Below are 27,832 nucleotides of genomic sequence, written 5' to 3' on the forward strand. Positions count from 1 at the left end.
CCCGCCGTAAAGCGAAGTTGTTCTGTGGCAAATGGGGTGGGGGCAAAATCGCGAAGTTTCGAAGCGCGGGCAACATCCGGGCAACATCTGGCGCCCTCGCTCTGAGGCGTGCCGTGTGACGTTACTTTTTAGGAATTGCAGCCATGCTGAAATGCGTGATGAGCGGCAGTCAGGTGAAAGGTGCAGAGGCCTTTCTTGCCTTCCTGTGTAAAAAAGGGTTTGTGGGCGTGGGGACGTTTCCACCGTGGTCTCATTTCTTGACCTTTGCCTTTGTGCCTAAGGGACTGAAGGCCTGGCCATAGGCAGCATCCACTCACCCAGGGTCCTGTTAACTTCTGAGGTGCAAATGAAGGCTCATCTGCTTTTATTTATGCGTATTATTTATATTCATTGGTGTCCATTAAATGAAGTTGCACCACCGGGACAAGGTAGTGGAAGGGTAGGCCTCAAACTCGGGGTGATAAGGACTGTGTGGGAACTTGGGAAAAATAACGCTTGGACAGTTAAAAGTATTTTAGCGCGATGAGAAAAGCATAAACCTCGTTTTCATTCCAAATTCTACCATTTTTAAAAGTAGGACCTGGGACAAGCCATTGAATCCCTTCAGGGCTCAGTTTCCTCATCTGTGAAATGAGAATAATAACAGCATCTTTATTATAGTATTGTAGGAATGAAATGCAGGTAAAGAGCTCAGTAACAAATGGTAATGTAAAAGAACTAATCCTTATTATAAATGGTACTTTAAACATGTAAGTTACTCCAGAAAGTCTCTGTTTCGAAAAGTAATGGTTTTCTACAGATCATAATCTGAAAATGATCATTGAAAGGCATCTTGTGTCCCAGCTGGCTCCTGCTATGTTGAGGGCATCTATGGATCAGTATTAATGATCAGGAAAGAAAAAGATCCCCATTGTTGCATGTTTTCAGAGTTCTAGAAAGTTCTCTTTTGCAGTGTGTACTTTAGTTCTCAATAAGTGATAATTTGTATGATTCTTTAATTTTGTTTTTCCTCCAGAACCTAAGCACTGTGAGGGTGGGAACTGTAAACCTGTCTTGTTCATTGCTATATCCCCCATTGCCTTGGCTTATACTCTTGGAATCTGCTAGGCGCTCAGTGAATATTAACTGAATGAACAAAAGGTCTTCATTAGCTAGCTCCAGGAAAATGTGGTGAATGTGAAGTGTTAAAAAAGGGCCACTTTCTTTTTTTTCCCTAGTCATCCTGTGTTCTCAGTTTGAGGCCCACACCTCCAGCTCTGATTGTATTCCCCCGCTCTCTTTCTTAGTATGCCATGTGGCTTGTGGGATCTTAGTGCAGACTCCTAACCACTGGACCAATCATAGTATGATGCTCCCAACTCTGATTCTTAAGCGTAATATGATTTTACATTCTAGGATTATTTTTCCTTTTTTTCTACTTTTCCATGAATTGATATAGCCATCCTTTTTTATTGAAACATAGTATCCCATATCTGTTTGATATATATATATATATATATATATATATATATTTTACTTATAATTTTTAAGAACACTAACAGTGTCATACCAAATCAGTCCAGTATTTCATCCAGGGCTAGCTACTCTTTATGACAGGGCATCTAACCGTGTTTTCTGGCAAGATCAAGCATCAGAGATATATCTTGAATGCCTCTAATTTCTCTCTTGTTTTGACTTTGCCGCCTGTGAAGTTATGAAGACCCTTTGAACCATTTTCTATATGCTCTGTTTTCACACTTTTGTTTTTTTGCAGTAAGGGGTATACATTTAAACCAAGTTTAAAAATGCTTTAGTATGGAAATTAGCTTACCACAGTAGTTCGTTTGTTGCATTTTATTATTTCACACACCCAATCTGTGAATTTATTGAGCACTTATTATGTGTCTGGAATTTTGCCAAGGCCATTATACTGTATTTCTTAAAGCAGTTTGTAGCATTAGTCTATAAAACACTGTTCTTTGTGAGTTTATCTTGAGTTCTGTGAAAGCTGAAGTAGTTCTATGGTTTATTTTTATTGTTTGAAAGAATGTAAACAGCATCTTTCTTTTTCTCCATAGTATTTGGGAAAGCAATCCAAGCTCTGTCACGAATTAGTGATGAGCTGTGGCTAGACCCCTCTGAAAAAGGTGTAAGTAAGAAATTTAGCTCATAGACCATCAAGTAAGGGCAAAAGATGATGTTTAAAGATCCCAGTCCAGATTGAATGTTAACTAGGAAATCCAGAAATTGTAATTATCCCTTTCACTGTTGATCTGTATTTTACATATCTTAATACATTTAGAGCACGGTAAACTTAAAAAAAATCATACACAATTGATTTAAGCCAGAATCACAAACTAGTGGTCAAGAGGCTAGATATAATTTGAAGAAATGTTTTGTGGGACCTGTACTGTTTTTTCAAAAATTGAAATATAACATAGGGAGTGCGATTTGGTGCTCTGTGATGACCTAGAGGAGTGAGATGGGGGAGTGGGAAGGAGGCCAAGAAGGAAGGGAATATGTATACTTATATCTGATTCACACTGTTATACAGCAGAAACTAATACAATATTGTAATGCAGTTATCCTCCAATTTTAAAAAATTGAAATAATTTTCTAACAGTAGTTGAGAGGGTCCACATAAAAATCTGAATTTCTTGCTTCTCTTGAAAACTCAGAAGATGGGCTAGTTAGGGGCCTGCATTCCCAAGTGGAAGTATTAATGGTTGACTGACTAACAATTTCTTACCTTAGACAAGGTAAGACTGCCATTTGCTGCAGTCTTTTTACTTCCTTTTGTATTATTGCCTTTGCTCACTTTGTACTTTAAAGTTAAGGTACCTGTGAGCATTTACATTTTTGCAATTAAAAATATGTTCTTGTTACCAAAACAAACAAAAAATACAAATTCAACATGCAGGATTTTAGACCTAAAACCTATAGGTATAGTATAGATATGGACACATATGTGTAAACATATGCAGATTACAAACACATTCTAAAGGGGCTTCTCTGGTGGCTCAGTGGTAAACAAATCCACCTGCCAATGCAGGAGACACCAGTTTGATCCCTGACCCGGGAAGATCCCAAATGCAGTGGCGCAACTAAGCCCCTGTGCCATAACTATTGAGCCTGTGCACTGAGGCCCGGAAGCCACAACTACTGAGTCCACATGCTACAACTGCTGAAGCCCATGCTCCCTACAGCCCATGCTCCGCAAAAAGAGAAGCCACCACGTTAAGAAGTCTGCACACCGCAACTAGAGAGTAGCCCCCGCATGACACAGCTAGAGAGTAGCCCCCGCTTGCTGCAACTAGAGAAAAGCTCATGCAGCAATGAAGACCCAGCAGAGCCAAAAAAATAATAATAATTTTTAAAAAAACACTGTATAATGCAGTTCATATTATATCAATATTATAATTCATATGTATAATGTGGTCCATATAATGCAGTTAACATCCCATAGCTAACTTGAATGCATTTCAATGACATGCTAAACATATTATAATTTTTTAAGTTAACCATTAAAGAAAGCTGATTTCTTTTCCTATATGGCTGTTATTTTATTTTTCTAGCTTGCTTTAAGATCTGTGAATTCTTGTCGGTCAGCATATGGATGTGTCCTCTTCTCTCCTGTGTTTTTTCAACATTATCAATGGTCAACCTCAGTGAAAATGAATGATACTGACAAAATATTGAATTTAAATTGCAGATTGGGAATGAAGGTAAGTGTAAGAGCCTGATTTCCTCTTGTGTTGTAGAAATGCTCGATATATAGGGTATAACACCTATCCTGTTCTTAATACTTGGACAGGTCTGTTCATTTAAGAATATAAATACTCTTGTTAGATTTTTTTTAAAGGAATCAAGCAACCATGTTAAGTATGTGCTGTTCTTTAATGTGTTTGCGTTACAGTCAATTCTGCCCATCTTTAGATGTCTGAATTCCCTAGAGAAAAATGTGGAGAAGTGCAAAATATTTACCAGATCTGATAAGTGCAAAGTAGTTATTCAGTTCTTCTGCAGACATGGTAGGTATAGTTAAATCTAGTTTAAAGTATGTGCATTTTTTGTTAATATTGTTCACGTTTAGAATATTCAGACTGCAATATTGCTTAGAATTTGTGTAGTCTATGATAGGGAGGTTGTAAAAATTATTGTACTTTTCTCTGTAGAAGTATTGTGAGATGACTGGTATTAATTCTTTCTTTTTTTGGCTTGTCAGTGGCACAGGCTATGCCTACATACAAACCAGTTGGGCTTTTTTTTTTTTTTTTTGCTATATAGGATCTTATTTCCCCAACCAAGGATCAAACCCGTGCCCCCTGCATTGGGAGCACGGAGTCTTAACCACTGGATTACCAGTGAAGTCCCCAGACCAATTTTTCAAATGTTCATCTGAACTCTAACAATTGATTATTCTAAAATTAACTAACTGCTGGATGATATTCTGTAAGCGTGGCTTGGTAACAGTGTTCCTTGCAAAGAACAGAAAAAGAATAATGCCTACTTGTATTAGAAGTACCCTGAGTCCAGTCCCTCAATTGTAGGAGCCAAGACCTTCATTCATTCTCTCTGATACACCAAGTTGTAACAGAGATTTCCTGCCTCCCAGCCTTGCAAGATAGATATTCAAACATCGTAGTCACGTAGGATTTTCAGTTCAGTTCACTTCAGTTGCTCAGTCGTGTCTGACTCTTTGCGACCCCATGAATCGCAGCACGCCAGGCCTCCCTGTCCATCACCAACTCTCAGTGTTCACCCAAACTCACATGCATCGAGTCGGTGATGCCATCCAGCCATCTCATCCTCTGTCGTCCCCTTCTCCTCCTGCCCCCAATCCCTCCCAGCATCATGGTCTTTTGCAATGAGTCAACTCTTCGCATGAGGTGGCCAAAATATTGGAGTTTCAGCCTCAGCATCAGTCCTTCCAATGAACACCCAGGACTGATCTCCTTTAGGATGGACTGGTTGGATCTCCTTGCAGTCCAAGGGACTTGCAAGAGTCTTCTCCAACACCACAGTTCAAAAGCATCAATTCTTCAGCGCTCAGCTTTCTTACAGTCCAACTGTCACATCCATACATGACCACTGGAAAACCATAGCCTTGACTAGATGGCCGTTTGTTGGCAAAGTAATGTCTCTGCTTTTGAATATGCTATCTAGGCTGGTCATAACTTTCCTTCCAAGGAGTAAGCGTCTTCTAATTTCATGGCTGCAATCACCATCTGCAGTGATTTTGGAGCCCAGAAAAATAAAGTCTGACACTATTTCCCTATCTATTTGCCATGAAGTGATGGGACCAGATGCCATGATCTTCGTTTTCTGAATGTTGAGCTTTAAGCCAACTTTTTCACTCTCCTCTTTCACTTTCATCAAGAGGCTTTTGAGTTCCTCTTCACTTTCTGCCATAAAGGTGGTGTCGTCTACATACAGGATTTTACATGGTTAAATATATATAGCATGATAATAAGAGCATGGACTCTGGAGGCCCCAAGGTCCAGGGTGGAAACCTGCACTGCTGCTTCCTTGCTGAGACACTGGCCAAATTATTTTACTTTGTGCCTCAGTTTCCCTTATGTAAAATGGGGACAGTAGTAATACAAGCCTTCTAGGGTTTTTGTGAAGATTCAGTGAGTTATAGGAAGTTATAGCTCTGCAATGTTTAGAGAAATACCTGGCATAGTTTCTAAGAGGTATCACTAGTACTGTTTTCAGTTTCTTAAGTATGTCTCAAGTGACCTGATTAATGTCCAATACATATTTGTGATTGGTAGATTTTTAATAGCTTTTGTTGGGAAATTGTATGAGATAGGATGCTCTAAGTTACAAGTAACAGAAAGAAAGGAAAAATACCCAGAAAATCCAACTCAAACTGACTTAAACGGTAAAGAGGAATGTTGGCTCATATAAGCTAAAAGTTCAAAATTAGATCAGAGGGGTGGTTTGATCCAGGCTGCAGTAGCTGCTTCTCCTCCTCCTTCCTTTTAAAATTCTCTCAGCTCTACATTCCTCCATGTGATTTATACTAAGTCCAGCTTCTCTTATAAACTTTTAATAATAAGGTGACTTCTAGCAGCAGCTGTTGGGGCAGCATGCTTTCTCTTTCATATAAGAGGAGTGAGAGTTATACCTCATACATGCATTGAACAAAAGTACTTGGCTTGGCTCTGATTGGACCAACCTAAACTAATGCTGGGGGACCACGGGAATTCCATTCTCTAATTGCCTTGGCTTATTGCCATATGTGGACCAAATTCAATCACAAAGGAGATAAGATTACATCAATTGATTTATACCATTGAGGGCCCACAAGTGATGCTTGAAGTGAAGCTGGTGCCTCCCAAACCTCGTGGTGGCTGCACAACAGGGAAGGATGTCTCAGGAAGGAAGGGGAACAAAGGCGATAGATGCTAGTATAGTAATTCGGGTAAATATTAATATTTACATATTTTCCAAAACTGTATGTACTCAGGAAATTAGGCTTGCAATTTTATTTCTGTAATCTGGCAGGGAAACAGTGTTCAAATTTAGTTGAGAAAAATCACCTGGGCAGAGATATCCAATAAATTTCTAGAAATACATATTTGGAATTTGGGAAGAAATTAAGGACAGTGAAGTAAATTTGGCTCTCTTCACTGATAGAAAACAGTTGTGAAAATATGAGCCACTAAAAAAGACTAATTTCTCTAATTACAAGTATTTCCCAGAATGGTGATTTCTTGAATACTTAGCATCTATTAATGGAAAAAAGATAATTTATATCATCAAGAACCAAGATTCATATGAAATATTCACCTGCCTAGTAATAATTCTGTCAACTCTCTGTATTTTCATTTGCACAAGTCCCAGAGTAGCTAAAAATGAGTCAGTGAGTTGTCCCTGAAGAACATGCTCTGCTGATCCAAAGCGCCTGCTACTAAGTTCTGTTCTGATCAAGAAAACAGGTCTCCAACAGAGAGGGGATTCCCTAAGAGGGGGGCACTGGCTATTTGAGTGAAAATAAAACCCTGATTTGTACATGTATATTAATGACATGGTGTCAAGAGGGCAGGATTCCCACTTCAGGGTTTTAAGATTTTTTGAAAGGGCATTTACAGATCTACTCATGATTAAACTTCGGTAACATTGAATGTAAAGGGATTTGGAACATGGGTCAACTTGTAAGATTTTTGAACTATCACTAACCTCTGAAATTCCAAACTCCACAAATGGAACATCTCCAAAATAATGCTTATTCCTTAGCTGTGCCTCTTCAGGTCTGAGAGAGTTCTCTGGAGCCACTGAAGGAAGTTGCAGATTGAGCTATGAAATAGCAAGCAAGATTCTATCGTAGCATCAGGTATTCCATTGCTGGGAGCAGATGGTACAGACCAGTGCTTTCAAGCGGTCCACGGACTAGGGGCTGGACCTCAGACTGTTTGTTGCTGGTCTGTGAGAAGATAAGGAACTTATGCCAGAATTTAAGTCAACACTGCTAAGCATTCTATTTAGTTCAACTGTTTTGTTTTCATTGTTGTTTCAATAATAAGACTTTCTTAATGAAGGAAGAAATTCTGGTGAAAATTCCTTGTCTCATTATAGTTCAGTACTTTGTGCAGCACTAGAAAAAGTCAGTAAATGACACAGAGTAAACAGGACTTTAAATTTTTATCCCATTTGCCTTCTGTCACGGAAAATTAGTAAACTAGAAGGCTAGAAAAAAATACAATGAAGAAGTATATCAAGCCAAGTTACTTAATTTTTTAAAGATTTATTTATTTATTTTTGGCCACCCTGGGCCTTCATTGCTGCGTGGGTTTTCTCTAATTGCAGCGAGCAGGGGCTACTCTCTGGTTGTGGTGCTTCTCATTGGGATGGCTTCTCTAGGTGTATGGGCTTCAGTAGTCGCATCACGAGGGCTCGGTTGCAGCTCAAGGGCTCCAGATAGAGCACAGGCTCAGCAGTTGCGGAGCATTGGCTTAGCTATCCCGCAGCATGTGGGGTCTTCCTGACCAGGGATTGAACCCATGTCCCCTGCATTGGCAGGCAGGTTCTTAGCCACTGGACCACCACGGAAGCCCCCAACCAACTTAACTTTTAAAAGGGTACAATGGATGTACTTGGGAGAGAAAAGGTGAAGAGGAAAGGAAGGTTTTGTAGGTGCTGGCCTCACATCTGGGTACATTTCCAATGGTCAGAAATGGGAGGGCATTCTACTGTGAGGAAGCAATGTGATCAAAGGTCTAAACTCAAAGTGTCTTGTTCGTGTTAATGAAAAAGGGGAAGAAAGCAAGCAGCAAAAGAGCCTCAGGGATGACGAAGAAATAAGGCATTACTTGGACATCCTTGGTAATACCAATACATTATTCACCTGAGTCAGATATTTGTTACAGAGGTATGATTGTGCTTGTATATGCATGGACTATTTCTGGAGCATACCTAAGAAACCAGTGACAGTAGTTACCTCTGAAAAGGGTACTGGGGTGGCAGGAGTCAGAGGTGGAGGGTGACTAACTTTCATTGTCTATTTTTGGTAATTTTTAAATGTTATGCCTTGCACATCTATTGTCTTCTATTATGTATCCATCTAAAAGTAACTTGAAAATATTTTTTAAAATAAGTAAGGTATGCCAACTTTTGAGCTTCATATCTTTCCAAAATAGCAGCCACAGTAATACCTTTAAAATAGGTCAGATTATGTCACTCCAGCTCAAAATTCTCAAAAAGCTCTCCATTGTACCCAAGGTAGAAGCTGAAGATTTTACAATGGCCTGTGAGGTCCCACATGATCCAGGAGTCCCAGGCATGCTTTCTCCTCAAGGGCTAGGCAGCTGTCCCCTCTGCCTAGCAAGCTCCCTCTCCAGACAGCGCGTGGTTTGATCTTTTGAAGACCTCCTTCAGTCTTTGCTCAAATGGCATCTTTTCCATGAGGTCTTCCTTGAACTCCCTATTTAAAATTGCTACCCTCACTGCTGACACTCCCCAGCTCCCTTTCTGCCATATTTTTTAAATTCCTGTGTACTTACCACTTTGTAACATGTGTACATGAGTGCTAAATTGCTTCAGTTGTGTCTGATTCTGTGCAACCCTATGGATTGTAGCCCACCAGGCTCCTCTGTGCATGGAATTCTCCAGGGAAGAATATTGGAGTGGGTTGCCATGACCTCCTCCAAGGGATCTTCCTGACCAAGGGATTAAACCCATGTCTCTCTCCTGCATTGGCAGGCAGGTTCTTTACCGCTAGCGCCACCTGGGAAGCCCACTATGTGATATACCATCAAAAATACAGTGAAAATAATAAATATTGCTGTTATTAATTCAGTTAAAAAAACAAGTTGAGAAATGCTATTTATAGTGAATCATTTTGATTCTCATTGTAACATTATTATGCTGTAGAAAGTTGTAGCCTACCTTGATTTTATTATATGGGCTCTATGTTCAAACTTCAGTTCAGTCACTCAGTCGTGTCCAACTCTTTGCAACCCCATGAATTGCAGCATGCCAGGCCTCCCTGTCCATCACCAATTCCCAGAGTTCACCCAAACTCATGTCCATCGAGTCGGTGATGCCATCCAGCCATCTCATCCTCTGTCGTCCCCTTCTCCTCCTGCCCCCAATCCCTCCCAGCATCAGGGTCTTTTGCAATGAGTCAACTCTTCGCATGTGGTGGCCAGAGTATTGGAGTTTCAGCTTTAGCATCAGTCCTTCCAATGAACACCTAGGACTGGTCTCCTTTAGGATGGACTGGTTGGATCTCCTTGCAGTCCAAGGGACTCGCAAGAGTCTTCTCCAACACCACAGTTCAAAAGCATCAATTCTTCAGCGCTCAGCTTTCTTCACAGTCCAACTGTCACATCCATACATGACCACTGGAAAAACCATAGCCTTGACCAGAGGGACTTTGTTGGCAAAGTAATGTCTCTGCTTTTCAATATGTTATCTAGGTTGGTCATAACTTTTCTTCTAAGGAGTAAGCATCTTTTAATTTCATGGCTGCAATCACCATCTGCAGTGATTTTGGAGCCCCCAAAAATAAAGTCTGACACTGTTTCCACTGTTTCCCCATCTATTTGCCATGAAGTGATGGGACCAGATGCCATGGTCTTAGTTTTCTGAATGCTGAGCTTTAAGCCAACTGTTTCACTCTCCTCTTTCACTTTCATCAAGAGGCTTTTGAGTTCCTCTTCACTTTCTGCCATAAGGTTGGTGTCATCTGCATATCTGAGGTTATTGATATTTCTCCTGGCAATCTTGATTCCAGCTTGTCCTTCTTCCAGACCAGTGTTTCTCATGATGTACTCTGCATATAAGTTAAATAAGCAGGGTGACAATATACAGCCTTCAAGTACTCCTTTTCCTATTTGGAACCAGTCTGTTGTTCCATGTCTGGTTCTAACTGTTCAAACTTAGATTCAGAAAAAAACAAAAAGATAAACTTAAGTTCTGACTATACTTGTTAAAACAGCTTAGCCTTGAAGACATTTAACCAAGCTCAAGCTATAGTTTCCTCTTCTGAGATTAAGTACCTACTCCATAGAGAGATTGAGAGGATCAGAGATAATGTCTGTGCAGTGTATACTGTAGTTGTGGGTACTCTGGACCATAGCCATCACTGCTCCATACTCCTCTCATCCTCTCAGAGGGAAAGAACACACAGGTTCAATGCTCAGGTTTTATTTTCAAAGGTCCCATCCAGAAATATCAGCCTTGGTTGAAAAATTCTGAAAGAGAATCATAGATATATGATTGGTAGTGGGCAATTACTATTTTACACACAATTTAAGAAATTACCCATAATTCAAAAGAATGTGGGAACTCTGCTGCCTAATTGTTTGGAGAGTGTGACGTGTTACATGGTGTCCACTAGGGAGCGATAAACACATTCATTTGGATTTGTGTTTCTTGTAAACTATGTGCACCTGCTAGATATTAAATATTACTTTAATTTTATCATTTTAATCTGAACTTAAAAGTGTAAAAGTCTTAAAAATTTTTTTAACTTTGCACTTAAAATTATTAATGGATTGCTTTATTATTTTTAAGGTATTAAAAAGATTCATAATGTGTGTTTTCAAGAAAGTCAGCCTTTGCAAGTTATTTTTCAAAAGAATATGTGTGCTAATACACTAGTGATTCAACCAAGGTAATGAGTTCTCTGTTGTTTTATTCCTGAATATAGTATGGTCACAGAGTAAAGAATTAATGCCCTAGAACTTTTAAATCAATTACATTTTTTAAAGCTAACATTAGACTTGGAGAAATCACCTTACAGGATCAAGAGGAAACCTGAAGAAAGGTAATAGGAGATAATAACTGCCTAATGGTAGAAATAATAATTTATTGGCCAAGAAAGTTCTAGAAATATCCCATCAGTGGCTTTCTACATCAAGTGGTATTAAGAGAAAAATATATTATTTGATAATACTTTGCATTCATATGATGCTTTTTATTAGACACTGTGTGTCTTAAAACACACAGCATGAGGAAATCGTAACAGTTTTTATGTGATTGATTTTATCCCTGTTTGTTTTTTCCTAGAAAATGAGTGAGATATATTTGTCAGTGTGGGGGAACTCAATTTTTCAATTAAACCGTAGCATTAAACATTAATTATTTTGTAAGCTAAAAGATATTTTACCCTTATAGTTTTTTAAATTACAAAAGAAATACATACTCCTTGCAGTGCATCTATGATTTATAGAAAAGTGCAAAGATGAAAAGTGAAAGTCTTTCCCCTCTGCTCACCCCATATATCACACTTGGCAGGTGTACCATCTGTTAACAATTTGGGGTATATCTTTTTACATCTTCTATTTATAGTCAGTTTGTCTATAACTTTCCCTCTCCCTATATCTATGGATACCTTTCTGTCTTTGAAAACTGTATCACATACTTTGTTGTTTAGTTGCTAAGTTGTGTCCAGTTCTTTTGCAACCCCATGGACTGTAGCCCGCCACGCTCCTCTGTCCATGGGATTTTCCAGGCAAGAATACTGCAATGGGGTGCCATTTCCTTCTCCAGTGGATCCTGCTGACCCAGGAATTGAACCCACATCTCTTGCATTAATAGGCAGATTCTTTACCACTGAGCTACCTGGGAAGCCCACAACACATATTGAGTCCTGGAAATGAAACTACTGGGTCAAAGGCTTACACAAATTTTAAATTTGCATACATATGGACTAGCAAATTGCTATCTGAAAAGTTTGTGCACAATTTACATTCCTACCAAAAGTGTAGGAGAATCCTTCCAAGTAAAGGATTATGATTAATCTTCAAAAATTTTGCCAACCTGTTTGGTAGAAAATGGCATTTCAGTTGTTCTTTACTATGTCTGTTTTATTACTAGGGAGCTTGAGCATCTTTTTACATTTACTAGAAGTTTGTATTTTTCTTTTTTGAGTTGCGCCTTCATGTTGTCATTTTTTTTTTCATGTTGTCATTTTTTGTATAAGCTTGTTTGATATCTTGAACAACACCTCTCCCTTGACACTGGAAAAGTTCCCGGATTAATTTGGTAGGTGTTCCTGACGTTTTGGCATTGAGAAACACTGCTAATCTAAAGTCTAGCATCAGGTTAACACCAGCATTACAGAAATTCTAAGAATCTCATTTTTATCTAACCTCACTTAGATTTAAAATATAAGCCAGAACTTTTAATTCAGTAATAAAAAGATAAATAACCTAACTAAAAAAATGGGCAAAGGATTTGAATGGACATTTTTCCGAAGAATATACACAAATGGCCAACAAGCACGTGAAAAGATAATCAACATCATTAGTCCTTCAGTTCAGTCGCTCAGTCGTGTCTGACTCTTTGCGACCCCATGAATCACAGCACGCCAGGCCTCCCTGTCCATCACCAACTCCCGGAGTTCACTCAGACTCATGTCCATCAAGTCAGTGATGCCATCCAGCCATCTCATCTGTCGTCCCCTTCTCCTGCCCCCAGTCCCTCCCAGCATCAGAGTCTTTTCCAGTGAGTCAGCTCTTCCCATGAGGTGGCCAAAGTACTGGAGTTTCAGCTTCAGCATCATTCCCTCCAAAGAAATCCCAGGGCTGATCTCCTTCAGAATGGACTGGTTGGATCTCCTTGCAGTGCAAGGGATTAGTCCTTAGGGAAATGCAAACCATACAGCTTTCAATCTGTGAATTGTGTAGAGTATGAATTGTATCTCAATGGTGTTTTTAAAAAGGGAACCCAGGATGAAAGGGCATTTGGGATGTCAGGACAACCTGGACCAGGGATTGAACCCAGGCCCTGGCAGTGAATGCCTGAGTCCTAACCACTGAAACACCCTGGTATTTCCAACGGTGTAATTTTAAGATATGTGAAAAATATAGCAGGTCATGTAGAAGAATAGAGATGAGTCTTTTGGGTAGATTTTTCTAGATTCAGGACAATTCAACTATTTCCAGATTAAAGATTTGAGTTCCATTTCATAAGATAACTTATTTCTGTTCTTCAAATAGTGTAATATTGTTCATTGCATCTTACAGGTTGCTTGCTGAGGCAATTGTTCTGTTTACATCGAGTCAAGAGGAAGTTACTCTTGCTGTTACTCCACTGAAGGTTTGCATTAAGAGTTCTAATGAGGAATCAATGGGTAAGGATTATATCTGTCACTGTGCTTTGATGGAATATTACTTCCTGGCTTTGTTGATTACTCTATGGTTATACAGTAAATATTACTGGCACAATATTTATTCTTGACTAAAAGGCAGTAAAAGTAAAATATAGAAAGATCATCAAAATTTTCAAGAGATCAAAGAAATTTGTCAACCAGTAATTAAAATACTTGGCTTTGAAATTCAAATTGTTTTAAAATTAGAATGGTTACTGAGAAAAATATTTTTTCAGTTAAAATTTTAAGGTCTATTTCTTATCCTTTGTATTTAGCATAAAGGAAGGGAAGAGGCCAGCCATCCAATTGAGATGATCTTTGACCACATAAAAAGGAAAATTAACTTTAAGTTAGAAATGTAAGATATTCCAGATGGCAAATATATAAGGCAGAAAATGTGAATATTTCTTTAGTTCACTCTTCCAAGAGTTATCCAGATGGAATGGAGACACTATGGCATGATTAAATCTGGAGTTTTGCTATTAAGGAAATTTACTAGGGTATTTTTGGCATAAGCTGTTTGAGATTCTTTGACCTTGGATAATATTTTGGGGGTGATAGCATTAAAGAAAGAATATAAAGGTAGAAACATTATTTGAAAGTGAAAAACCAGTATAACTAGTGCGTAAGGTGGGTCAGGTGACTTTGTAGTGTTTAGTTTTTGCCAGATGCTGTTGTAAATGGTTTATATTTGTGAATCCATTTGATCTTTGTAACAACTCTATGATGTAGCTACTATTAGTATCCTCATTTTCCATATGAACAATAAGAAGCACAGAGAAACTAAGTGACTTGCTGCTGTCACGCAGTTAATAAGTGGTGGATTATGATCTGAATAGAGGCTGTCAGGGCTTAGGCTTATTACCACCGTGCCCTTATTACTCCTCTCAAGTCTCATCTAGTATTCTTTTTTGGCACTTAGAAGTGCATGATCTGGAAAATATATGCGTGGCTAGTGAGAGAACCTGTTTTATATTCATAATGCCATCTCTGAATAAAGATGGCCATTTAGTAACCAGGAGACGCTATCCCTTGTGAGCAGCTTTCTAATGAGTAGTTATAGTTATGCTTGGCTGGGGACCCAGTTGTTTAATTTTATTATTGAACCTACTCTATTGCCAGCACACTGGGAGTGACATGAGCCTTCTTTTTTTAATTTATTTTTTAAAATATTCTTTTTTTGCATTCTTTTCCATCATGGTTTATTATAGGATATTGAATATAGTTACCTGTGCTATACAGAAGGACATGCTTATCCATTTTACATCTAATAGTTTGCATCTGCTAATCCCAAACTCCCAATCCAACCCTCCCTTGCCCTCCTGCCTCCCCCACGGCAACCACAAGTCGTAACTTGAGCCTTCTTGATTGAGATAAAGGTATTTGTAAGGTATTGTTTGGTCCTTTTAAAATATAAATACTATTTCTCCTTTGTTCTTACACTTAAAAAATTCATGTTCACTGAAAAAAATTAAAAACACACAAAAAGCACTAATAAAGTAATAAAGTCACCTGGAATCCCCCTATCTGGAGAAAAGTACTTAATATATAAAAGCACTTTTCTGTATCTTAGATCTGAGAATAGGAGATTGGTTTAATTGGTGAAATACAATGAAGCTATTATTAAAAGTAGTCTTGGGAGTTCCCTGGTGGCCTAGCAGGATACCAGGCCTTTGCTGCCATGGGCCTAGGTTTAGTCCCTGGTTGGAGGACTAAAGGCAGTAGCACCCACTCCAGTACTCTTGCCTGGAGAGTCCCCTGGATGGAGGAGCCTGGTAGGCTACAGTCCATGGGGGCGCTAAGAGTCGGACACGACTGAGCGACTTCACTTTCACTTTTCACTTTCATGCATTGGAGAAGGAAATGGCAACCCACTCCAGTGTTCTTGCCTGGAGAATCCCAGGGGCTGAGGAGCCTGGTGGGCTGCCGTCTATGGGGTCGCACAGAGTCGGACACGACTGAAGTGACTTAGCAGCAGCAGCAGGAGAACTAAGATCCTGCAAGCCACGCTGCACAGCCAAAAAAAAAAAGATAGTGGTCTTGTTTGTGTGTATATATACATCTCTTTCTCTCTGGGTATGTATATCAAAGATGTTTATTGAAGTTAATATTGTAGTGGAAAACACAAAACACCAATACACAGAAATAATTTGGAAAATGTACTTCTTGACATAAGGGACTGAGCTTCCCTCATAGCTCAGTTGGTAAAGAATCCGCCTGCAATGCAGGAGACTCCAGTTTGATTCCTGGGTTGGGAAGATCCCCTGGAGAAGGGAAAGGTTACCCACTCCAGTATTCTGGCCTGGTGAATTCCATGGACTGTACAGTCTATGGGGTCACAGAGAGTCAGACACGACTGAGAAACTATGATGTGGAAATATAGCCAGGATATATTATTGAATATATTATAAAATGGTATGCATAGTATGATTGTATTTTCATTTTAAAAATGCACATGAAATTTTAATGAAATATCAGAGAACAAAATTCACCTGTTATTGTCTGTCTTTTGGATTATAGCCATCCTAGTGGATATGAAGTGTTGTCTCATTGTGCTTTTGATTTTCATTCCTCTAGTAACTAATGACGTTGAGTATCTTTTTTTGTGTGCTTATTGTTTATTTGTATATTCTCTTTGGAGAAATGTCTGTTCATATCCCTTGTTTATTTTTCACTTGAGTTATTTGTCTTTATTGTTCTGAATACTAGCCCCTTATCATATGTGCCGTGCTGTGCTAAGTCACTGCAGTCAACTCTGTGTGACCCTGTGGACCATAGCCTGCCAGGCTCCTCTGTCCATGGGATTCTCCCAGCAGGAATACTGGAGTGGATTGCTATGTCCTCCTCCAGGAGATCTTCCCAAGCTAGGGATCAAACCTGTGTCTCTTATGTCTCCTGCATTGGTAGGCGGGTTCTTTGCCACTAGCACCACCTGGGAAGCCTCCCTTATCATATATATATGATTTCAAATATTTTCTCCCATTCTGTGAAGCTGTTTTTTACTTTCCATTTTTTTCTTTTTTGGCCACCCCTCCCAGCTTGTGGGATGGAAGAAGTGGAGATGGCAGTCTCTTAATGCATGGGCCCAGACCAGAAACCAGCACTGGATCACTCCACCACATACTATTCGTGAGAGTAGACAGAAAGCCCACTCACCCCAAGGGGAAGGGACACAGATATAGACCCTACCACTCAATGAAGAAATGTCAAAGAACTTGTGACTATTTTTAATTTACTTTTCTTTTTTAAAAAATATTTATTTATTTGGCTGCACTGGGTCTTAATTGCAAGATCTTCCATTTTTGTTGCACTGTGTGGGATCTTTGGTTGCAGCAGGGGAACTCTCAGTTACAAAATGTGGGATCTAGTTCCCTGACTAGGTATTGAACCCCAGCCCCCTGCATTAGGAGTAAGGAGTCTTAACTGCACTACCAGGGAAGTCCCTGACGATATTTTCTTATTGAAATTTCACAAATACCTACAGAATTGATGTTATTCTTTATTTTCCTATAATATTGAACAGACCTGACCGATTCTGTATACAGTGAGATGTTTGTTGGTCCAGATGAGTTTGACTTCTTTCAAGTTGGAATTGACACTGAAATAACATTTTGCTTCAAAGAACTGAAGGTAAAACCAAAACTAGTGTCCAAGTAGAATTATCAGTGGCAGTTTTTAATAAAGACTTCACATTTTTTTCCCTTCTTTTCTTTTCAGGGAGTGCTGATATTTTCAGAAGCTATACATGCTCCTATAGCCATTCATTTTGACTTTCCTGGGAAGTAGGTCTTTGGGAAGTTTGAGTTTATTTCTTTTCTTTTGTCATATACTAATAAATAAAACCTTTTGGGTCACATTGAAATTAATTCACACCTCAGGAATTCCTTAACTTTACTAGCAAAACTTATCAAACTAAAATTTTGAAACATGTTACAACCTAGTGTTCTTTTGATTGGTGACTTGATTTAGAAAGATACGTTATTTTGCAGAGCGAAAACGTTTATAAACTTGATATACTGAATAAATTGCCTAATTAGAAAATTATATATGCCTTAAACAAGTTAAATCTCTATGAAATATGGTATGTTATATTTCAGAACGAAAATTTCAAAGAGATTGGGTTAGGATGTGATGATTTTTAAGGGCTCTTTTAGCTCTAAGGACTATCTCAATTTGTGAAAAAACAAAGAAGACTTCTACTTTTACTGTTTCTTTTTACTCCAAAATTAAGTATCGTTTTCTAATGTTTTCCCAGTGTCCATCAGAAAGTGAATATGGTTTTTGCTCTGGTTTTGCCTTTTTTAGACCAATGGCGTTAAGTATTGATGATATGTTATTGGAAGCCAACTTTATTTTGGCTACATTAGCTGATGAGCCAAGTAGAGCATCTTCTCTACAAACACTGTGTCTTTCACAAAAACAAAAAAGGTAAGGCTGTGTTTTTAATGTCTTTATTGGTTTGGATAAAGCTATTACAGTCTTATTCTGCAATAATTCAGTGGCATTCATTTAGGAAACAACTGAGAAGGAAAACATTAGAAGATCTGAAATTTTAACTGAATCAGGAAGAGCTCCAGGAAGACCTAACTGTAACATAGAAATATCACCCATCTTTCACAGATACTTGCTTTTTTCTCTTATGATCACAATTTAACAGAACTGTCTGGTTTATCTTTGTCATTGCCTAAAACTCATTTCTGATTTCAGTGGTTGTTTTTTAGGAGTGATATAGTGTTAAGTTTCACAGGAAGGTTTGTATTCATTACCCAGAGCTCTCTTTCTTAGACGTATGGACAGGCAGCCATTGTTTTTCTTTCTTTCTTTTCCCTTTTGTCTCTCTCTTTTCTTCTTTCTTTTTTTTTTTTTTTTTTAATTTTGGCTGCACTGCATGGCTTGCAGGATCTCAGTTCCCTGTCCAGGAATTGAACCTAGGCCACAGCAGTGAAAGTGTAATGTCCTAACCACTGGACTGCCAGGGAACTCCCCTTTTTGCCTCTTAACTTTTTTTTTTGGTGGAGGCTACTTCATAGTAAAAATAACAAATTTCTATGGGAAATTAGGAAAATGCAGTAAAGTGCAAAGAATAAAGTGAAAAACACCCACAATTTTTCCACCTAACAACACCCATTGTTAATGTTTGGCACACTGTGTTTTCTTTCAGACTTTTAATTTTGCATATATTTGCATTTTAAAACAAGATTGGCTCATATAGCATATGTAGTTTTATATTCTGTTTTTTTCCCACAAAATATTCTATTGTGAACATTTTCTAATATTGCTGATAATGACTTGGAAACATGTTTTTTAATGATTCTGTACAATTTTATCATACAGATGTATTATAATTTATTTGACTTTTTTTTCCCCTACCTATACCCTTCTACTATGTTATAAGATTGTCTCCTGCACACTTGGGTTGCTTTACTGAAAATTTTGAATCTGCAAGAGAATTTCTAAATAATCGTATATGTGAATCTTAACCTTCAAACAATTAGTTTGATGTTTTTTCAATATATTCCCTAAACTGGTATTATCATTGTCATTTCATGTTGCTCCTTTAGTTATATACAAATATATATTTCAAAGTAAACAGTTCATTCATTTAATCTCTATTAATACCTCAGGTCAGAGCCGATACATTCAAATTCAAAGGCTGGTAAAAATGTAACCAGCAAGGTCCCAGAGTATATCTCAAGAAAAGTAGAACCCAAAAGGCTATATTCTAATGAGACTCCCACGAACAGTTCTACATTGGAAAATTGTGGCAGCCCTTTGATGAAAAGAGCGAACAAAGACATTACTGAAGTACCTGAAAGCGATGGAGATATTAGTGAAGTACCAGAAAGCAATGTCAGCGACACGGAAGATGTGCCAGGGTCTCCATGTCTCAGGAAGGTAAAGGAACAACACTGAGACATAACTAAGCCAAGGTCAAGAATTCTTGTTGTCCATCTCCCTTTTCAATACCCTGCCTCAGCCCACCCCCAAGATCCTGGAAATTAATTTCCTTATTTTTTGATGGGGAGAGCTGAAGCCAGTCTGAGATGGAGAAAAGGCTGATTTATACAATGTCAATACAAAACAAATTGTTCATTGAGTAATTCTAACAAAGTATGTTTAGAGATTTGAGTCACTTGTTTTAAAGAACAAATTATGATTATTTATAGCATATTTATCTTTGCATACAAATACTGATAATATGCTAAAGTCATATACTTTGTTTTCTAAAATAAGTGTCCTAATTTTCTTTTTCAAGTTTGGTCAAGAAATCTCTTATAGTAGCACAGATATAAATTTCATCACAAGAAACATCACAAATTTCTTTGTAGTAGAGTCCCAGTTAATAACATTATTGTCATACCAATATTTTGCTATTATAGATGGATGATAAACTCTACAAAATGCTATAATGTTAAACCTTATGTCATGTATTGCACTGAAGATAAACATAATTTATTAGAAGTATCTTAGTTAATGATAGTCCCCATTTTACATGTTTACATTAATGTTTTATTCAAGCTTGTTTTGCTGTTGTTATTATTGGTTTGGAAATATGAGTTTCTTAGAGTTAGAAATTTGAAAGAAGAAATAATATTGCTAAAAGTTACAACTTACTTCTCACTAGTCCTTTTCAGAATTGATAGTAATTAGCAAAATGGACCAATTTAAGTTGCAGTTCCAAAGTGTCATTAGGATGGCAGTCAGTTTTTTACTAAGAGAAAGAGTAGGGAGCTGACACTTGCCATGTTACATACCCCTATGAATTTTACATTTTTTACTTTATTTCACTTTTAAGTCACAATATCCACTGCTACTGGGTTTTCCTGGTAAAGAATCTGCCTGCCAGTGCAAGAGATGCAGGTTTGATTCTTGGGTCAGGAAGATACCCTGGAGAAGGAAATGGCAACCTACTCCAGTATTCTTGCCTCAGAAATCCCGTGGACAGAGGAAGGCCAGCTACAATCCATGGGGTTGCAAACAGTCAAATACGACTGAGCAACTAAACAATAACAATGCTGTAATAAAGACTTCTAGGGTTGTAAAATTGGACAGTAAACTCCACTTATTATTCGGTTTGATGCCGTAGGTATTTATTGAATACCTGTTATATGCCCAGTACTTATGGCAATTTTCTCTTCTTGTGAATTACTAACTTGGCCATAAAAAAAAACTGAAATCTGTCTTTTCATTATGCAAAAACATTTTCCCCATCCTGTTTTTTGGTCACACATATTGTGCTTACTTTTATTTTTTTACAGACAACAACAGGAACACATTTCCCTGCTGCTTCATCTCCCTGAAATTCGCTAAGATTGCCAATTTTCTTACTAGGGAAAGTGACATTTAGAGCTGTAAGCTCCCCAGGTTTCATTACAGCACTCTTTTCTTTTCTATCATGTCACTTAAATCCTAAATTCTAAAAAGAAAACTCTACTTTGGAAGGGAAGTTTTTGCCTTAACTCCTGTAAAAATGAGATTACATTATGGGTAAATGATTTAGACCCTTATCATCTATCTGAACTACAGTGAGCCTTCTAATTGGCCTCCACACCTCCATTCTTCTCCACTCTCGTTTTCCTCCACACTGTACTAAAAGATTCTGTTTGGACCTTGCAATAAGGTATAGGGCTCCTGGGTTGGAGTCTCTGTCTTGCCACTTGTGTGACTTGTATGTAAAGTTACATATCTTTGCTTCAGTTTTCTTTCTGTTAGTAAAATGAGGATAATAATGATGAATTGTTGTGAAATTGAATTGTAAAAATTAATGGAGCTAATAGATGGAGCTGGCAGATAGTGCTCAGCATCACTCTCCTGCTTTTAAATCTCTTGGATTGTCCACTTTTCCCATAGAATTTCACTTAAACTCCTTGAAATGGCATTAGGGGACTTTCCCTAGAGTATTTAATATAATCTTCTCATTTCCTCCTCTGAGGTCCAGTTCTAGTCCTTCAGATTATGTTTTAATGTCTGGTAGATTTAGTATCCCTTTTAGATTTTGTCAGTTTTTGTCCTGGTTATTCCTGAGTATATATTTTTTATTTGAACTTTAATATCAATGTATCCAACTCCATAAAAACCTATTGGTGTTTTTTTTATTAGAATTTCCTTAAATTTCTGTTAACTTGAGGATGTTAAGTGACATCTTTATGATGTTGAGTCATTCTGTCTATAATCACAGGCAATGTATTTCCATTTATTCAGGTCTACTTTTGTGTCTTTCAGGAGTGTTTTAGAAATGTTTCTCATATATTTACACATTTATTATTAAGCTTATTCCTAAATAACCTTTTATATTGCTACTGTGAATGGATGTTATGTTTTCTGTTTTCTCACTGCCTTTTATGTATATGAAGGCTATTGTTTTTTGTGTTAATTTTATATCATACTACCCTGCTGACTTATGTTATTATTTCCATTAGTTTTATCACTGATTCTCTCAGGGTTTTCAGACATACTTGCTATATGTCACTTTTTTATATACCAATAGTTTCATTCCTTCTTTAATGCCTCCAACTGATTCTTTTGTTCAGTTGCATTAGCGCATAACCTCTGGTACAGCATTTAGAGTGGAGAGAATGTGCCTGCTTACTAGTTCCTGATCTTAATGGAAACATTCTGCATATACTTTTGTGTTCTACTTTTGCTCATATTATTGCACCTACATTTCAGGGCAGTAGTATTCCTCTTTTCACTGTTCAAACTCCTACCCACCTTCAAAGCCCAACTCAGATGATACATCTCCTTCTGAAGTCTTCTCATTCTACTTGTTATTACTGTCACATAATAACTTGATAGATATGCCCGTTACTCTACTAGGTGGATTGTGAGTTCATTAAGGGCAGACCTGAGTCTTATTCATCTCTGTATTCCTCGTGCGTAAGGCAGTAGTTGGCAGACCTTCAGACCTGGTTTGGGATAGCCCAAGAAAATTTTTAAAATCCCTCCAATAGTATCACAAAATTCCAAAATGAAACCAATTTTTAAATTCACCTTATTAAAAAAAATAAGTATATGGTAGTAGTCTACTTTGGGGAAGGGGGTTTTCAAAATTAAACTATTGTAGAGGAGTATTGGGCTTCCCTGATAGCTCAGCTGGTAAAGAATCTGCCTGCAATGCAGGAGACCCTGGTTTGATCCCTGGGTTGGGAAGATCCTCTGGAGGAGGGCATGGCAATCAATTCCAGTATTCTTGCCTGGAGAAGTCCATGGACAGCAGAGCCTGGCGGGCTACAGTCCATGGGGTTGCAAAGAGTCAAACATGACTGAGTAAGCACAGCACAGAGAAATATTACTATATTCTAAATAACGACCAATAGTTTTTCCATTGTGGATTTTCAATAAGTTTAATCAAGAAGTTATACACAGCTCTCAGGGACACCAAAATGAGGAAAAATATCTAGTATTGGTATCTTTTTTGACTGAAGTATGATTGACGTACAACACTATGTAAGTTCTATGTGCATAACATATTTCCACACATTATATTATATGGACTCAGTATTTCCACACATTATAAAATGATCACAATAATAGAAATTTAGAGTGGTTTTCAAAGACCAAAGTCCCATAAAAGTTATGATAATATTGTTGACTATTTCTTCATGCTGTACATTTCATCCACATGACTCATTTATGTTGTAGCTGGAATTTGTACCTCTTAATCTCCCTCACCTCGTTCACTCACCCCCCACACCTCTCCGCTCTGGCAGCCACCTGTTTGTTCTCTGGATCTATGAGTCTGTTTCTGTTTCATTATGCTTGTTCATTTGTCTAGCTTTTTAGATTCCATATATAAGTTAAATCTTATAGTGTTTGTCTTTTTATGACTTATTTCCCTTAGTATAATACCTTGTAGGTTCATTGATTTTGTTATAAATGGCAAGACTTTCATTCTTTTTTGTGGCTGAGTAATACTCCTTTTATATGCACTGCATCTTCTTTATCCCTTCATCTATTGATGGACACAGGTCACTTCTATATCTTGGCTATTATAAATAATGCTGCAAAGAATATAGGGGTGCAGATACTTTTTTGCATTAGTGTTTTTATTTTTTTCAGAAGAATAGCAGAAGTGGAATTGCTGGATTGTATGGCAGTTCTATTTTTAAGAAAATATGTATACTGTTAAAAAAATTTTTTATAACAATGCACCTTCTTACTCAGTTCATACAGAACTTGGACTCATTCCAAGTTACATAGTTATTCACAGACTTTCTGCATTAGAAGACTATTAGATAGTAGGGAAGGGCTTGATCATCCAGCCATGAACGATTTAGAGGCTGAAGAGTAGGTGGGGACAAGAGGGGGTAGCAAATGACATTTGACCTCAAGTCAGTGGCAGATTCAGGGCAGCTCTCAAAGACCATAGTAAACTAAGATTTTTAGCTTACCCGTGTATTAGTTTCTTATTGCTGCTATAGCAAATTACCACAAGCTTAGTGGCTTAGAACAACCCCAGTTATCTTTCAGTTCAGAAGTCCAAAATGGGTCTCATTGAGCTAAAATCAAAGCATTGGCAAGGCCGTGTCCCTTTGTGGAGACTAGGGAAGAGTCTGCTTGCTTTCTTTTCCTTTCTTCTTGAGATCATCTGCATTTTTTAGACATGGTTACCCCTCAGCTTTAAACCAGCAATGGCTGGTGGAGTCCATTTCACATTTCCTCACTCTGATGCTGATTTCCACATTTAAGGGTCATTGCGATTTCCCACTGGGCCTACCTGGATAGCAACCTTATTCCACTTGCTCTTTTAATTCCCTTTTGCCTTGTGATATATTCGCAAGGTCCTGGGATTAAGACGTGGACATCTTTGGGGGTGAAGGCAGACCATCATTCTGCCTACCACAGGCAATATCACAGCTAATTTGGGGTGTTTCGCCTAGAAAAATCCCATGGACGGAGGAGCCTGGAAGGCTGCAGTCCATGGGGTTGCGACTGAGTGACTTCACTTTCACTTTTCACTTTGTTGCATTGGAGAAGGAAATGGCAACCCACTCCAGTGTTCTTGTCTGGAGAATCCCAGGGACGCGGGAACCTGGTGGGCTGCCGCCTATGGGGTCGCATAGAGTCGGACATGACTGAAGCGACTTAGCAGCAGCAGCATCTGGAGCCAAGGTTCAGCAACTGCTGTCTGAAGTGCCCCATGCAGAGGGCATCTTCAGTTTCTGATTTGTAAGGGTGAGCCAAGAATAGGGATTGTTTTTTTATTCATGCTTGATACCTACCATGCAACTCCCACCAGTATTTGTTGAGGGCCTTGCGTCATAGACGTGGGTATACAGTGGTGTGCAAAATAAACAAGAAAGGTTCCTACACTTGATTATAGACTGGGAATGGGGGGTGGGGGAGGTAGACATTAAACAAATAACCATATGACTAAACATATGATAATTTAAAAAACTAACCTGTGGTAACTTTAATAAAGGAAAAGTTCAAGGTGCTTTGAGAGGATTTAAAGTGTGAGATGACCTACTCCAGGAGGTCAGAAAGTCTTTGAAACTGGTGTTTGGAGCTGAGCTGGAAAGGATAAGATAGCAGGGGGAAGCTGAGTGGATGTGGCATGTGCAGAGGCCCCTGTCGTGGAGGGAGTGTGGTAGTTTTAAGGACCTGGAGGAAGACCAGTGTGGCCAGAGGGCAGGTAGACAAGGGGAAACAATGGCACAGGGTGAATGAAGCTGGAGCAGTGAGTGAGCTCCAGCTCATGTTGGAGGTAAATGGCCATGTCAGGTACTGTGGCATTGAAAGTATTTGAAGGGTTTTAACAGGGAAGGCTGCCCACAGTGCAGTGAAGCAAGACTGGAAACTCAGTTGTGGTGTCTGAAAGATGGTGATTCAGTAGAAAATGGAGAGAAGTGGCCAAAGTAAACAGCCAATTGAGGAAATAAAACAGCAGGACTTTGTGATGGATCGGTCATGGAGCTTAAGGGAAAGGGAGGTATCAAGGATGGAGAAACAGGTTCAGTCCTAAGATCGTGAATTCTATTTTGGATATAAGTTGCAGAAATCAAGTAGGTAGTAGGATATAAGAAGCTCAAATTCTAACTGTGAGACTCCCTGGCATATACACAGTAATCTCTGCCAGCAGTGTGAATGCGAGTTCCTAGAGAGAGGGCGTGGCAGAGAAGACTGCCACCATTTAAAGCAGTGGCTCTTAACCACAGCCAGGGGACACAGAGCCATCAATGTCTGCAGACACTTCTGGATGTCGCAGTTCAGGAAAGCGGGCTGCCACTGGCATCTCAGGTAGAGGCCAGGGGTGCTGCTCTGTGTCCTCCTAGGAGCGGGACAACCCGCACAGCAAAGAAACTTAAGTCCTCCAGTGTCAGCAGTGCTAAGGTTGAAAAACCCCGATTCAAAGTGTGGGTAGAAGAGGGTAAACATTCATGTTTGTTTCATTTAAAGAGAAATAAATTTAATAATAATAAAAAGGCAAGCCAACTGAAGAACCACCAGAAGAACATAGCATGGGGAAGGTATGAGAAGAGTGTCAGAGTGAGTATCTAGTGGGGTGGAGACTGGCTATCAGTTTAGGGAATCTGCCAATTTTTGGTGACCATTATAAGGACAATCTCTGTATGAGGGTCAGGAGTTTTTTTAATAGGACCTAAGAGTAGGAGAATGAGAAAATAGAAAAAGCACGTGTAGACAGTTCTACAGCAGAGATTAAGTTGGAGGGAGGACGTGGATGAGGCTATGTTTTAATGAGACATCTGATTATTTTAAAATGCTGATATTCCTATCCAGTAGAGGAGGCATGGGAGGGGCTGGGAGTCAGAGACAGGGAGGGAAGGACTGACTCTGGTCGGGAGTAGCTTCTGTCACAGCAAGAGGGAAAGGGGAGAGGATGGATGAAGTGGAGGAAGGTAGCCAGCAGTCTCTGTTCGTGTCTCCCACAGCCCTGGTGTTGGTTTCAGTGGCTCGGGCAGGGTAGTCTGAAGATCACTGATCCAAAACTGTGTGCCTCTGGAGTCCAGGGAAGGGTTTTACCTTAGGATGTTTTGGGCCACTCATGAAGGTTCTGGATATCTCATGAACCATCAGCTAATGTGAGACCACAGTGGCTGAGTTTCTGAAAAGAGGCATTTGACAAGCACTGACTTGCTTTGAATAAACAAGTTATCCACCCCCCACCCCCCCACCCCCAGTTCTCTTGCATGTTCTTTGGAGCAGTTTCTTCTGACCAACAAGAACCCTGCAGCCTCCCTTTCCAGAGTCTGGCAACAGCAAGTGACAGTGAAGGACATGAATAATGGCAGTTTCTCCACATTCTAACAATGATGACTGAGCTCGCCCCCTGCCCATTTACTGGTTCACTTGTACCGCACATTTTCACGTTTAAATCTATGAAGATACTGTCTTGGGCTTCCTGGAGAATGGGCTACTGGTTATCTACACATCATCTTGTACAACCACCCTATCTAGAAATAACTACTTGTCAATAAATGTAACTTGTTTTAAATCCATTATGCTATGTGGGAGGCAGAAAAGCTTTTTGTGTAGGGAAAAAGCTCATTAGAATTTTCTTCAGTTCAGGGAATTCCCTGGCAGTCCAGTGGATAGGACTCTGAGTTTCCATTCAGGGGGCCAGGGTTTGATCTCTGATTCCATCACAGGTTCGATTTCTGGGACCTAAGGTTCAACAAGCTGCATGGCATGGCCAAAAAAAAAATTTCTTTTTCAATGTATTGTTTATTTACAATAGAGTTTTTAGCATTTTCTTGCCAGTTTTATAGTTATTTAAACTTTCTGTAGCAGCCATTTCAAGTGCATCAGAATGGCTTGTAAAGTTCAGATATCTTTTGTATTTGATTGCAAGTGTTTGAGTTTTGATGCTTTCTGACAGATTAAAACGTCCTGAAATCTTTTCTCATATAAGATTGTAGCTTTTACACAGCAGGGGAAGAGAGTGAGATGAATGGAGAAAGCAGCGTCAACATATATGCACTATCAGGTGTAAGATGGACAGCTGGTGAGACGCTGCTGTGTAGCACAGGGAGCCGTCTTGTGCTGTGATGGCCTGGAGGGATGGGATGAGGGGAGGCCCAGAGAGAGGGCATGTACGATTGTGGCTGGTTCACATTGTTGTGTGGCAGAAACCAACCCAGCACTGCAAAAATTAAAATAAATAAAGGGCAAAAAAAACAACTTTTTCTCCATTGCTTATATTAAGAATTTAAGTTAAATAATGTGATTTTAAAACTTTGCAGTGTGATGCAGAAAAGAATGGAAGGGATGCCAAGAAATTATTTC

General features: G+C 38.8%; 1 protein-coding gene across 1 annotated transcript; it reads left to right on the forward strand.

The window, feature by feature from the left end:
- Positions 1–130: 130 nt before the first annotated feature.
- On the forward strand, positions 131–27,724 carry RAD9B (RAD9 checkpoint clamp component B). The gene is made up of 11 exons (XM_042234597.2): positions 131–180; positions 2,058–2,128; positions 3,555–3,704; positions 3,896–4,010; positions 11,005–11,104; positions 13,461–13,567; positions 17,109–17,215; positions 17,303–17,367; positions 17,891–18,013; positions 19,210–19,480; positions 26,728–27,724. The coding sequence occupies exons 1-11, from the start codon at positions 144–146 to the stop codon at positions 26,830–26,832; spliced, it is 1,251 nt and encodes a 416-aa protein (XP_042090531.1). The 5' UTR covers positions 131–143; the 3' UTR covers positions 26,833–27,724.
- Positions 27,725–27,832: the final 108 nt, after the last annotated feature.

The sequence above is a fragment of the Ovis aries genome, chromosome 17, assembly GCF_016772045.2.
Source record: "Ovis aries strain OAR_USU_Benz2616 breed Rambouillet chromosome 17, ARS-UI_Ramb_v3.0, whole genome shotgun sequence".
NCBI classification, from domain to species: Eukaryota; Metazoa; Chordata; class Mammalia; order Artiodactyla; family Bovidae; genus Ovis; species Ovis aries.